General features: G+C 41.1%; 1 protein-coding gene and 1 pseudogene across 3 annotated transcripts in view; both read left to right on the top strand.

The window, feature by feature from the left end:
• Positions 1-4,759: 4,759 nt before the first annotated feature.
• On the top strand, positions 4,760-5,518 carry LOC101575094 (annotated as a pseudogene). The gene has a single exon (XR_001117262.2). The product of XR_001117262.2 is annotated as an ADP-ribosylation factor 1 pseudogene (transcript).
• Positions 5,519-9,330: 3,812 nt separating this feature from the next.
• Atf6 (activating transcription factor 6) overlaps positions 9,331-14,642 on the top strand; it is a 274,808-nt gene continuing 269,496 nt past the window's right edge. The window contains exon 1 of one of the 2 annotated variants that reach the window (XM_023699786.1): positions 9,331-9,482. In XM_023699786.1, the coding sequence (XP_023555554.1) occupies positions 9,431-9,482 (52 nt within the window). In that variant the 5' untranslated portion in view covers positions 9,331-9,430. The remainder of the gene's footprint in view (positions 9,483-14,642) is intronic. The other variant, XM_012516641.2, reaches the window with a different exon arrangement.

The following is a 14,642-nucleotide window of genomic DNA, read 5'->3' as shown; positions in this document are numbered from 1 at the left end:
TTGTGGTACTGGGGATTGAACTCAGGACCTTGCGTTTGCCAGGCAAGTGCTTTTTCAACTGAGCTATCTCCCCAGCCCTAATTTTTTAAATATAAGTTTTGTGAAACATCCCTTGAACAGAACTTTCAAATTTAAAACCTTTAATGTTTTACTTCAGGGGTTTAGGTAGAAAAATCTATTACATTTATATTCTTTAGAGAAACAAAAATAGAGTGTGATGGAGCATACTTTAATTTTTTTTTTTTTAAGAACTTTTTTTTTTTTTTTAGCAGAATGGGGTGTCAGTTGCACTTGCCAGGCAAGTGCTTATTCTACTGAGCTATCTCCCCAGTCCCTAGATTTTATTTATTTATTTATTTACTTATTTTTGTGGAACCGGGGATTGAACTCAGGCCCTTGTGCTTGCCAGGGAAGCGCTTTTCCACTGAGCCATCTCCCCGGCCTACATGCCTTAATTTTGGCACCCAAGGAGGTAGAGGTATATTCATGTAGGAATGACAGTTTAAGATATTTGGATTTTTCAGATTTGTTGAAAAATTCGTGTGACTTATGTCAGGGATAGGGTGGCACCTCGGAGACTGGTGATGGAGAAGTCAGTGTGCTCTAATAGTGGCTCTGCTGATCACATTGCCACCTTCTCGAAGGTGAGCAGGTCTTTGAAAATCTTGCAAATCCTGTTATCAGTTTACTCCCTGACTAAATGGGATTAGTCGGTCTTTGCCCTCCTGACAAGCTTGGTTTAAAGATCATTCGGTTTCCTTAATTTGCTCTTAATAGAAAATGGAGAGAATAGTACCTATTGGCTTATTTATTATTTTTTATATATTTGGTGCAGGGTCTCACCATGCAGCTCAGACTCGTAGTGAGCCCCGTTTTCAGTCCCCAGCACTAGGATTACAGGCGCACCACCATGCTCAGTCTCAGTTGCCAGCTCAGCATACCCAGGGGTGGGGACGGCGCAGCATGTGGTGCCAGGGATGGAACCCTGTTCCCTGCGGTTGCCTAAGCAGGTGTTTAGTCCACTGAGCTATCCTGCTGGTCCCTATTTAGTTTAAAATTAGGATTTTTGTGATATAATGCAGGTAAAGAATTTAGTATCTTAGGGCCCGCCTGATAGCTAAACAGACTAAAGCACCTGATTAGGCAGAGGGCAAAGGCTGGTTTTGCCGGCCCCACCCCCTTCCCCGCCCCACCCTGCCCCCGGGGTGCCCTGAGAGGGGCGATGAAGACTGGGCATGGTAATCCCAGCATACTTGGGAGGCTTAAAACAGGAGAATCACTACGAATCTGATCTATGAAGTGAGACCCTGTAGACTCTGTCCTAAATACAAAAGAAAAAAAGAAAAAAAAAAAAAAAGAAGTTAGTATCTTGCCTAGCTAGTTTTCCCCTCAAAATAGCTACAATTTAATGTTTACATACTGTGTGCTAGCCACTAAACTTAGCACCTGATGTGTGTTACCAAGCTTGAACCTCAGAACAATTCTGTGAGGTGGGCCTGTCCAGTCCACCCCCAGCCCCCATTTGCTTTCTTGTGACATATGGAGGGAGGATTGAATCCAGGGCCTTAACACTGAGCTACATCACCAGCGGCTGAGTCACTAGATTGCCCAGGCTGGCCGCAAACTTGGCAGTCATCTGGCCTTGGCCTCCCTGAGTGCTGGGAGTATAGGCATGTGTCATCAGCCAGCTCTTACTCTAACTTTACAAATGAATTAAGTCACTTCCTCTAATTACTTTGCTAGCAAATGGTTGAACCTAGAGTAAAATCAAGACTGGACTGATGTAAAATTTCTCTTTTTTAAAAAAACTCTCTTAAGTGCTTACAGGGTCCTGAGTTCAATCGCTGGTACCACAAAACAAACAAACAAAACTCTTAACCTATCTATATTGGTTTGAATTTATTGTTCAGTGTGCTGTGTGTCTTAACAGATGTCACACTGAAAATGCCAATCAGATTATAAAATCTGACAGTCCTGATGAAGTATAATTTCCTTCCTTCCTTCCTTCCTTCCTTCCTTCCTTCCTTCCTTCCTTCCTTCCTTTCCTTTGTACCAGGGATTGAACTCAGGACCTTGGGCATGCCAGTCAGACACTTATACCACTGAGCTCTCTCCCTAGCCCTGAAATACAATTTTAAGTTCTACATTTAGTAGTCAGGCTCTCAGTCAACATTTATTTGGTATCCACTAGAGTACAAATTTAAGCCCACATATTGTCTTACATTTTAAAGTTATAAATCAAGCTATTAAATAAATGGTTTTAGTCTCATCTTGACAAACACACCTTCATAATAACATGCTTACATACTGTGTGCTAGTCACTAAGCTTAGCACTTAATATGTATTACCTAGTTTGAAACTCAGAACAATTGCGTGAAGTGGAATTGTTCTTGAAATGCCAAGTTTGAATTTGGAATTCTGTGATGAAAAACAGTAGTGGCACTGCAGGGAGAGTTGGCCTCTGACCCACAGGCTGCCGCTTTTCTCCCTGCTTTGATCTACCCTGCATCATGAAGAGCTGGTATATATATGAACTCGCATGTCATCTGTCTATGCTCTGCCTACACTGGGATATACCGTGGTGCAGTTCACCCTCAGGAAGTCAGAGGCATAGGTGGGCCCAGCCATTAGGCTTGGAGTTGTTTGGGCTGTTTGAGTGTTAGAAACTTATGTAGAAAGGGTACTTGTTTTAGTTGCACATGCCACCTTGGTGTAGTGAGGATTCTTACCTTGAGGGGAAAGAGCCAGAGGTCACAATACAGTTGTCTGAAGTGTGGGGCTCAGGGCAGGGGTTCCTCTTGCCTATCTCAGAGTGGTATTGTCTCCAGACAAAAGTTCTGTTCAATTTTTATTTCCGTTTCACGGGTTTAAGTTGAAAGTGAATGAAGAATAGATTAAAGAAAAAGAACTCAGTATCACACAATTGTTAAAATATATATTTTTTAAAGCTTAATTAGAATGTATGTGAGAAATCTCCAGAAAAAAAATGTAAGGGTAAGACTTTTAAAATAGTCACATCAGGGATGGGGAGATAGCTCAGTAATCTATGCACCTGCCTGGCAAGTGCAAGGGTCTGGGTTCGATCCCTAATACCACATGCTGTGCCTGGGTTCTGAACAGGCCACTGAAACTGGGCATGGGGGCGCATGCCTGTAATTCCAGTACTGGGGAAGCTGAGATAGGAGGATCACTAAGAGTCCAAGCTGAGTAGCGAGACCTTGTACCAAATAAGTAAGCTGGGAAGATAGCTCAGTAGAATAAGTGCTTGCCTGGCAAGCACAGGGTTCTGAGTTCAATCCTTGGTACTGGGAAAAAAACAAAAACAAAAACCAAGAAGGAACAATTTTGGGGCTGGGGAGATGGCTCGGTGGAATAAGCGCTTCCCTGGCAAGTGCAAGAGCCTGAGTTCAATCCCCGGTTCTGAAAAAAAAAAATCTATCTGTCTGTCTGTCTGTCTGTCTGTCTGTCTGTCTGTCTGTCTATCTATCTCTCTCTATATATAATAAAAGATTAAAATAATAAAATAGGCACATTAAAGTTAGGAACAAGTTAAAAGATACTTAGGACTGTGCATACCTTCACTCAGTATTGTACCAGAGCCCCTAGACCTTGTAATAAAACAAGGTAGGGGAGAACTAATCTCAATTTTTTTTTTTTTTTTGTATTTAGGACAGGGTGGATGGGGTGGACAGGGTCTCACTGCGTATGTCAGACTCATAGTGATCCTTCTGTTTACAGCCTTCCAAGTGCTGGGATTACAGGTGTGCCACCATGCCCGGTCTCAATCACCATCTCAGCATGCCCCAGCCCCTGCATCTGCCTAAGCAGGTGCTTTATTCCACTGAGGTATTTGGCCAGCCCATTCATTATTAAATCTTGATGTTGATAAAATTAGGGACAACATATGCTTCCTGATAATTATGATGTAATAAAGTTCCATGAAGTATTCTTGGAAAAACAAGCAAAAGCAAAAGCTGTCCAGTCAAGCCTTTAGATGAAACTGGCAGTATAAAGAACAAATGAAGGATCATTATGAGGATAAAATTAGCAGAATTACATAGTGGGAAATTCTACAGGACAGATGACTTGGAGTCTGTAACAAATGGCATGGAAGCAAGAAGGAGAAAAGGAACTGCTGTATGAAGTAAGTGCAGGGTGATGGTCTTGTTTGGATCCTGATTTTTAACAAACCAACAGTAGATCCATGTTTGAGACCAAAAATTGAACAAGGAACAGGTATTAGATGATATTAAGGGATTATTTTTGTTGGGTAGTATATGGTATTATGTTTTAAAATATAAGGAAAGGCTTTGTTGAGAGATACATATTGAAGCACTTATGGGCAAAGTCTATCTGAAAGAAAAGCAGAATGCAAAAAGGATAAAAGAGGAACAGCAAATTGTTGGAGTTGGGTGTTAGAAACAAGGAATTCACTATATTATCTCTTCTGTTAAAAAATTTCCATATTAGGGGCTGAGGAGATGACTCAGTAGAATAAGTGCTTGCCTGGCAAGCGCAAGGGCCTGAGTTCAATCCCTGGTTTGGGGAAAAAAAAAAAAAAAATCCATGTTAAAATGTTACTGGTTTTTGAGATAAAAATAGTCAAAATAAAATTTATAATGATACTTTTTCTATATAGAACATTTTTTATTATAGAACATTTTAAAAGATTTACAGATAGAATATTAGAATAACAGAATTTAACAAGGTTTTTTGATACAAGATTGCTATATAAAAGTCAGTGTTGGGGAGCGAAACCAACGCCTGGCTCGGAGCGGCTACCGCTGAGGTCTCTGGCCAGTTTCTGTTCCACGCATCCACAAGCATGGGGAATATCTTTTCAAACCTCTTCAAGGGCCTCTTTGGCAAAAAAGAAATGCGCATTCTCATGGTGGGCTTGGATGCTGCCGGAAAGACGACTATTCTTTATAAACTGAAGCTTGGTGAAATTGTGACCACCATTCCTACCATAGGTTTCAATGTGGAAACGGTTGAATACAAGAACATCAGCTTCACCGTGTGGGATGTGGGTGGTCAGGACAAGATTCGACCACTGTGGCGCCACTATTTCCAGAACACCCAAGGCTTGATCTTTGTGGTGGACAGCAATGACAGAGAGCGTGTGAATGAGGCCCGTGAAGAGCTCATGAGGATGCTGGCTGAGGACGAGCTCAGGGACGCTGTCCTCCTCGTGTTTGCCAACAAGCAGGACCTCCCCAACGCCATGAATGCAGCTGAAATCACAGACAAGCTGGGGCTGCACTCTCTACGCCACAGGAACTGGTACATTTAGGCCACCTGTGCCACCAGTGGGGACGGGCTCTATGAAGGATTGGACTGGCTCTCCAATCAGCTCCGGAACCAGAAGTGAACCAGAATCCCCCTTCCCCTCACTTTCTCCTTCTCTGCCCTCCGCTTTCCTCTCATGTGGCAAACGTTGCGACTCTGTGGTCCTGAGTGCCAGAAGCTGTCTCCATGGGTTGGTCACAGTGTGCACACATCGTGCTGTACATGTGCAGACGCCTGCAGCCAGGTTTTTATTTAATGTAAATAGTTTCTGTTTCCACTGAGGCAGTTTCTGGTACTCCTATGCAATATTACTCAGCTTTTTTATTGTAAAGAAAATCAACTCACTGTTAGTACTGAGAAGGGATTTGGGTGCATGGGCACCTGGCCTCCAGGAGCCACTGAACTGTAGATTGGTGTCAGGATCCATTTGGTGGTTGGTGTATAACCCAAACTCAGTGCATTTTTAAAAATAATTAAAAATTACAAGGTGAGGAGAACACTTGAACACACAGAAGGGAGACTATTCCTAGTGCGGTTCAGCCTGATCATCAGATCAGCTGTTCCTCTGGGAACTCCAGAGATGTGACGAACAAATGCCATCCACTGCATGGTCACAGTTGAGACCCTGTGGCCCGCCTGTCTTTGGGTCACCTGCATTCCATAGCATTGTGCTTGTACTCATGCTCACACGGTCACCTTGGGGTAGCGGGGAAGGTTAAGAGGGGTACAGGGCCCACCCTCCCCCTCGGTCAGTGTGCAGCTGGAGTGGCAGCCTATTCCTAGTGCCCGCTCGGGACTTACGTTGGTCAGTCTGGGTCTCACCAGCAGGAGCGCGTGCAAACTGGGTCGGTTGGTCCACTCTAGACCACAGTCCCGGAGCACCCCCACCTCCATGTGTGAAGTAGCTTCCTCCCTCAGCCTGCAAGGGTCCGATTTGCCATCAGAAAAGATGACCTCTACTTTTTTCTTTTGTATTTTGATAAACACTGAAGAAGATGGAGCTGTTAAATTTACCTTGGGAAACTTCAGAACTGGTTTATTTGGTGTTGTGGAACCTCTTACTGCTTTCAATACACGATTAGTAATCAACTGTTTTGTATACTTGTTTTCAGTTTTCATTTCGACAAGCACTGTAATTATAGCTATTAGAATAAAGTCTCTTAACTATTAAAAAAAAATAAAAAAATAAAAGTCAGTGTTGTTACTATTCTCAGATAATGAAACAGGAAAAATGTAAAAACAACTATAGGACTCTCAAAAACAAACAAACAAAAAAACTATAGGACTCTTCAAAAGAAAAATGAAAACCTTAAGGACTGTAGGAAAGGGAAGGATTTCTTAAATAACATTAAAAAATAGCAGAAATCATAAACAAAAGATTGATTAAATTAAACCCTAGTGGGCCAGTGAGATGGCTCAGTGGACTAAGCGCCTGCTTAAGCAAGTGCAGGGACTGGGGTTCTGTTCCCAGTACCACATGCTGTGCTGGCCCCTGGGGATGCTGAGCCTGTGAATGAGTCAGGAGTCTGGGCATAGTGGTGCATGCCTGTAATCCTGGTGCTGGGGACGCTGAAAACAGGAGGATCACTAGGAGTCTCAGCTGTGTAGTGAGATCCTGTACAAAAAACTCTAGAGGACAAAACTCCCACAAAGACAAATGTCAATTTGGAAAATGGTATTTATAGGATATGTAACAGTTCAGTGAATAGAGTATGCTATCAAAATATCTACACATTGAGAGAAAGAAAAAGTTCTAAGAGAGTCCACAGTTTACAGAAGAGGAAATAAAGTTTCATAAACATGAAAGCATATATATATTTTTTTTCAGAACTGGGAATTGAACTCAGGCCCTTGCACTTGCCAGGCAAGTGCTTATTCTACCGAGCCATCTCCCCAGCCCCGAAAGCACAATTTTTAAATTATCAGGAAAACATAAATTATAACCACACCCTTCACAGTAACACAAATTAAAAGTCTGACCATAACTAGTATTGGTGACAATGCAGAGAAAAGAGAACTCTCTCTCTGAGGGTATTAGTCATAATTTGTCAAGTGACCCAACATGCATGTTAAAGACATTCTTTTATGTTCACAAGAGATCTATGTAAGGAGACACTTCTTAAAAATTTTTTTTTTGTGTGTCTTTTTTTTTGTGGTACTGGGGATTGAATTTGGGACCTTGCACTTGCCAGGCAGGTGCTTATGCCGCTAAGCTATCTCCCAGGCTTCCTTATGTCCTTTTGAGATGGTCTTTCTATGCAGTTCAGGCTAGCCCTGAATTCACTTTGCAGCCCTGGCCAAGCTTGAACTGCCAACAATCCTGTCTCTACCTCCCAAGTACTGGCATTACGGGTGTGAGCCACCACACCCAGTTTAGGATACACTGTGTAATAATAAACAATTGAAAGAACCCAAGTGTCCATCAAGGAAATGGAAATTTTGATGTATGTATTCAAGGAAAATATGTGACAGTTAACATATGGGGTAGCTCCTCAAAAAATAATGGCAAATGAGAAAGCGATTTGGAGAAGAGTATAATATGGTTGTGTAAAAATTAAAAACCTGTAATGACAGTTTATGTATCTACAAACATTTTAAACATGGTAAAAGTGTAACAATGGCCTATAAAATGCATGCTGGAAGCTGCCCATATGGAAGGAGGCACATGAAGTATGGAGAAAAAGAGTTAAATTTTATCTGTAATGTTTTAATTTATTTAAGAAGTTCATGAAAAATGAAAAAGTTAATATTTAATGTAGATATTTGTTAAGCCCATGTTATTAATATTTTTAAATTCTTAGTGATAAGTACACAAATGTTTATTTCATAATTATCTGATATTTTTGAATAAATGATCTTTATAAAACAAATTTCAGTCATTGTTTTCTTAAACGACAAAGGTGCAAGGTGGAGACAGGAGAGTGGCCGATTTTAGTTATGTAAATTTTTGAATTTGTAGCTGGGCCAGAATTAAATGAAAACTTGTTTGTAATCTGATGACGGGAATCACATTTACTGTTAAGGGGATTTCATGAATTCTTTCCTCTGCATTGGTACCGTGATTGTTTCGTCTCGTGCAATCTGTAGTAATATCCAGGAAGGAGGAGTCTGGAGAATTCTGGGAAGCATTTTTGTTTTGTTTGTAACCATGGGAAGGATTTCTCTAGGTCCTAGAGGGATACATGTTCTTACGGCAGAGTACCTTAAACAGCCTCTGGCTGCCGACAGAATAAAAATGAAAAATCATTCTTTGAATAAGCGTTTGAAACTATTTTGGAGTAAAAATGAAAAATCATTCTTTGAATAAGCGTTTGAAACTTTTTTTAAAATAAAACTCAGTCTACATTTTTCAGTTAGCGTTTGTGATGTGTGTGAACTTTAAAAAAAAAAAAAAAATCCACACCTTAAATTTTAGTAACAAAAGAGAACTTCATTACTGCTGATTTTAGGGTAGGTTCGCTTCCACTTTTACTAGTAGCTTTAGATATTCATTGTCCGGGGACGAGGGGAATTGGCATGGGGAATTTATCTTATAAATTTGCTTTGTTTAAATCGGCTTACATAAAGGTAGGCATTCTAGAAGGGTAATTTATAAAATTGCTTACGTCAGATACTGTGCATGCTAATTAAGAGACAATGCTAATAAATGCAGAAAAAGTTTTCTTTCACTGTGTCTACGGAGAATTTTTACATTGTTAGAAAATTATTCATAAAAATTAAATCAAGTTTACTGCTACCGTCTAATTTTGATCTGAGATAACTTCATCGCGGCGTTAGGAAGATCAGGGAACAAATCAGGATGTTTACATTACTGACAAATTTTGTTTAACCGAATCGGTGTCTACCTGTCTCCCTCCACTCGTCCTCCTCCAACCCCCGCCTTAAAACAGCGAGTCAGAAAGTGCTGAACCTTCAAAAAGGAAACATACTCAGAGACCTGTTGAGCTCAGTCGTTGACGTTCTCTGTGCTGTTTTTCTCAAGTCTCGCTTGCGATAAAGTTTGTCTCCTTTCGGCCACCGTCGCGTCAGCGTTAGACGTATTTTGTCCTCCTGCCGCTGCCGTCCCAGAGACAGTATCACTCGCCGAGTTCCGGGGCACTAAGAGGTGTGTTTCGGGTAGCCGGCTGGCGTTACCGGCACCATGGAGTCCCCTTTTAGCCCCGGACTTTGTCACAGACCAGATGAAGACTGGGGTGAGTGCGAAAGTAGTTGGGCGGCTCGGGTCCGCGTCTCCGGATTTTTTTCCCTCCCTGCTTCTGCCCCGTGGCGACAGGTGTGAGCCACCGGAGCTCGGGGGCGAGGGCACTCGCTGTCGCCCCAGTCCACGGCCCTGGAAGCCACTAGGAGAACTGTGCGGCTGCTGTCCCGCCCACAGAGTCAGCTGTTGTCTTAATTGGAATTACTGTCGTTTTTCCTCTGGGGAAGTATCTTACCAGATCGTCCTTTTGTGGGACGAAAGGAAGCGTAGGGCGAGAGGACTGTGACTACCGAGAAGACCACAAGCTATTTCCTCAGAGTGTAGGATTTGAGCAGTCATCACGGCGGGGAGTGTGTGTGTGTGTGTGTATGTGTTTGTGAGGGAAGGGCAGTGTGTACTCCTACCTTCGTTAGGGCAGATGTTCATTTTGGTGTTGAAACAATGCTCCAAGAACATGACCTGGTGTACTTTGATCTAACGTTTATAAACTGCTGTGGTTTTGACTGCTTTCCGGAGACGGCTTTGAATTTTCTTGTTATGGATATTTTGTTATGGATGTCTTGTTCGGTTTTGGTTGTCAGGAAGATAGAATGGAACGAGGTTTTATCATCTAAGTGTTTATGGGAAGCTTTTATTTCCTTTTTGATTGGAGTGTGTGTGTGTGTGTGTGTGTGTGTGTCGGGGATCGAACTCAGGACCTTGCATTATGCCTGCTGAGCAGTCTAATCCCCGGCCCTGTTCCCTTTTTGATTGCAAGAGGTATTACGCATGCATTTTTACATAGCAATATGAATTTGGGAATGTGTCGGTCCCTGAATGGATCTTGTTGTTAGCCTTCACACAGTTTTAGAATTTAGGAGGAACTCAAACTGATAGCTATTTTTTCCCCAGCCCAACATTCTTCATTCCATTAGTGAAGTCTCAACGCCATTTATTGAACTGAGGTTCTTATTTAATTTTGTAGTAGCAGATGGTCTCTAAAATTTTATTCTATGAGAGATTGATTTCGGTCTTTAGATTTTTCTGCGAGTTGCCTGAAAAACTTCAGACTATTCTCAGTGCATTTTTTTCCATGCCAGATATGTTAGTCACAGTGACAGTTACCATTTATTTAGCGCTCTATTTTTGTCAGGTATTTTGCTAAGCTCCTTACATCAGTCATTTTATCTAATCTTAATAATAGTCCATGGTGTTGCTATTTTTCAAATGAAGAGGCGGAGCGGAGAATTTCTTCTGACGTAGAGCTGGTGAGTGGCAGAAGAACAGGTTTATTTCCACAGCTTTTGCCCCTAGTCACTATTCTCTGATGCTTTCCTAAAATGATTCCAACAAATTTCGTTCTTCCTAAAAAACCTTAAGTTAACAAGACTATTTCAGTATGTCACATATGATTTGTTTTCTCAGATAGTCGTTTCATACTTTCAAGACATTCTGATATTCTTAAACTATAACTTCCTGGGAGCATTATTGTGCTTTGTCTTCTGATACCCAGCGTGCATTTTCATGATGCTGTGGCTTAACAGATCTTCAGTTTTTTGTAGTTGTTTGGTTGACTTTGCCTCTCTCAGGTATCCTGCCCTTCCTGTCCCTGAATGTGCTACATTGATATTGTTTTCTAGATTTCTCTTTTCAATCTGTTTATAATCTTCTCTTACTTGAACACTTTAATTCTTATGTGTTCAGTAAGTAGGCTTTGTAAGCACTGGAGTGTAACGCTGTTGTATGGTAGTGTTTCTCAGTGAGATATGGATTCTTTCTTTGGGAGTTGCTGTTTAGGATATTCAAGTATTTTATTGATCTGTTTGATGTTTCAAAAAATTAGTTATCCAATTAAATTTTAGAAATTATACTATGTAATTAGTTTTTCTTGAGACTTAACAATTTTAAGTAATTTAAATAAAATATCATATAATTGAGTCATATATAACCTCACACTAATAAATTTCAATAGGCACAGAAAAGCTTATTAATTGATGTGCTTTTTAAAAGCTTGGGTAATAAGACTTCCATCAGGGTTCTGCAAAACTGTTTTTCAGGTGGTAAATGTTGTAAGCATTGTGATCATGGATGTATTTCTGTTGCAGCTACTCAACTCTTGTGTAAAAGAAGATATAGACCATATAAATTAGTAAGAATGGTCATGTTCCAATAAAATTTTATGTAAATTGAAATTTGAAAGTCACATAATTATTTTTAATTCAGTACTTAACAGCTTTACTTTTTAAAAAAATTTTATTTATTTGTGTGTGTGTGTGTGTGTGGTTAGCTCAGCCCACCAGGGGGTGGGGCTGGCTGGCATGTGGTGCTGGGGATTGAACCACGGTCCCTGTGCTTTACTAAGCTTGTTCTAAGTAGGTGCTTTAGACCACTGAGCTATCTCACCAGCCCCTAGCTTTACTTTTTAAAATACAGTTTTAGATTTATAGAATAATTGAGCAGGTAGTTCATATAGTTCCATATACTTCTTTGCTGTCCCTCACAATTCTTCCATTGGTAACATTTTGCATTAATGTGGGACTTTTGTTTCTTTTTTTTTCTTTCTTTTTTTTTTTTTTTGCAGAACCGGGGATTGAACTCAGGCCCTTGCACTTGCCAGGGAAGCGCTTATTCTTCTGAGCTATCTCCCCGGCCCCCTTTTGTTTCAATTGATCAATTAGTATTGATACATTATTAATAGTTAAAGTTCATGGTTTACATTAAGCTTCATTATTAATATTAATCCTAGCGTAAGGGTTTGACAAATGCAGAATTCCATAGGTTTTAGCAAATATGTAAAGACACGCATCCTTCATTACAGTATCATACAGGATAGTTTCACTGTGTGTGCTACCTATTCACCCTGCCTTCCTTCCTCCTTCCTGAATGCCCTCTCACCCTGTACCCACTGATTTTTTTTTTTTTTTAGTTTCCATAGTTTTGCAGAATATCGTATAACTGAGTCATATATAACCTCAAACTAGGTTCTTTCACTTAGCACCATACATTAAGGGTCCTTCCATATCTTTTGTGACTTTGATAACTTAATGCCTTTTTAGTGCTGACTTGTATTACATGGTATAGATGTTGCACAGGGTTTTAGTATGCACAGGCTGCCATAACAAAATACCACAGACCGGGTGGCTTAAACAACAGAAATTTAGTTTCTCACAGTTCTAGACATTGGAAGTTCAAGATGAGGATGCTCTCTTGAGGGATGCTATGATGAGGATGCTTCCTGGCCTATGGATGGCTTACTGCCTTTTTCCTGTGTCCTCATATGGCACTGAGTGAGAATCTTCTTTTTATAAGGAATCTTCCTCTTCTTATTAGATTAAAGTTCTACCTTTATGACACCTTTCTCATATTGGCAGTCTCTGTAAGCACACAGTTTGTTTACCTATGTATGATTGAAAGACACATTAATTGCTGCCAAGTTTTGGCATTTATATGTAAGGCTGCCATGAGCATTTGTGTGCACATTTTTGTGTGGACATAAGTTTTCAAGTCCTTTGGGCAGATTGCTGGATTAAGTGGCCAGAATATGTTTCATTTTGTAAGAGGCTGCTGTGCTGTCTTCCATTGCATTCCTAGCAGCAGTGGAAGAGTGTTCCTATTGTTCCATGTCCTAACTAGCATTTGGAGTTGCCAGTGTTTTGGAATTTAGCCATTTTAAAGGGTGTGTAGTAGTATTTCATTGTTATTTTAATTTTTGGTTCCTGATGATACATGGTATTGAGCATCTTTTCATATGCCTCTGTCTTGTATGCCTCTCCTCTTTCAATCTCCTTATTCCTCCCCTCTCTCTTGCTTGCTGTGGTGGTTCGAGGTTTTTGCAAGATGAACAATATAGTACGGGATATGTTTTGTAATATTATTTTATAGTGAATCAACCAAGAATCATACAACAAGTGCAGGAAATCTGTCCATACACTAAATACTAAAGAATCCAGCAGGGGGCCTAGATCATAATGTCCTGCATGAGTCCAGCTAGAAACCTAAAGCTTATAACAGTGCCTCCCACAAGTCCAACTGGAGGCATAGAGCCCACAACAAAGTCTCATGCAGGCCTGCTTCACAGATCTGTTCTGGGAAGGCCCAAAGGTCAGTGGTGGAAGCTAGGAAGTCTGTGCAAGCAGGATTAAGGATCTGTGGTAGCAAGCTGAGGGATCTGAACTGGAGCTAGGAAGCATGCAGAGTAAGCACCAGAGCTCCCCCAAAGATACCACAGCCATCCTCAGCAACTGTGAGGTCCCTAGCCCCTCCAGTGATGGGGAAAGTCAAGTTCCCATCAGGAAAACCAATGCACCAAGCTTCTTCATGAGACTGAGCAGTGTACCATCTTCCCCTCTGGAGCCAGGAAGCGATGCTCAAGATGAGAACCAAAGCTCCTCCAAAGTTCATTGGGAAAGCCAGCACGACCAGGTCTTCCAACAGAACAACCCAAGAGAACTAGCAGCTTCCCACAGCTTCTCCAAATAGCATCCCTAACAGTGTTTTGCAGCTTCTCCTGTTCTGTCTTTATGCTGTGGTCAACAGCCCTCAGGTGGGCCTCCCGCACACAGCAACACCCTAGTTTAATTCAGCTGGGTGTAATAAGTTGACCACTAGTTAAAAATCCACTACACTTGCATTTATTCAGAAGCCACTTAAAAAAAAATTCACCTAAGGTTTATGTACCGAGATCAGAAGCTTCCTGCCACTGTGGTCTCTTTTTATGTTGTCAACGTTTTCGGTGCAGGTTCTCTTCCTTTTCTTGCACTAACCAAAACCTGGTACTTCCTTTATGATACAGCTTCCTCTAAATTCCTGGCAAGGGATTAGAGAATGAATTATTGCTTTCATTCTCAAAGCCTTTTTACCATGGGTGTCATGGGTGTCTTCTTTGTCCTTTCCTGCTACTTCTAATTATTAGTCTTGCTTGCATCCCTCAAAATGCCTAAACATTAAGCTCATTTTGTTGCAATATTTCATCTTCTGACATGTCTTGTAGTGGTCTGCTGATTCCTGAGTCACTTTAGCTCTCTTTTGGAAATTATAGCTGTATTCCTACTGTCGGGGGGCCTGCCCCGTAGCTCAGTTCTTTTAAGTAGCTGCTTCAACAAAGCAGTCAGGCTCAGGTTGCTGTGGTTCGATCCCCACAACTCAAGCCAGCCAAACCTGCCCTGAAGGCATTCGG

The sequence above is a fragment of the Octodon degus genome, unplaced genomic scaffold, assembly GCF_000260255.1.
Source record: "Octodon degus isolate 3935 unplaced genomic scaffold, OctDeg1.0 scaffold00116, whole genome shotgun sequence".
NCBI lineage: Eukaryota > Metazoa > Chordata > Mammalia > Rodentia > Octodontidae > Octodon > Octodon degus.
This window is presented reverse-complemented; position numbering and strand designations above follow the sequence as displayed.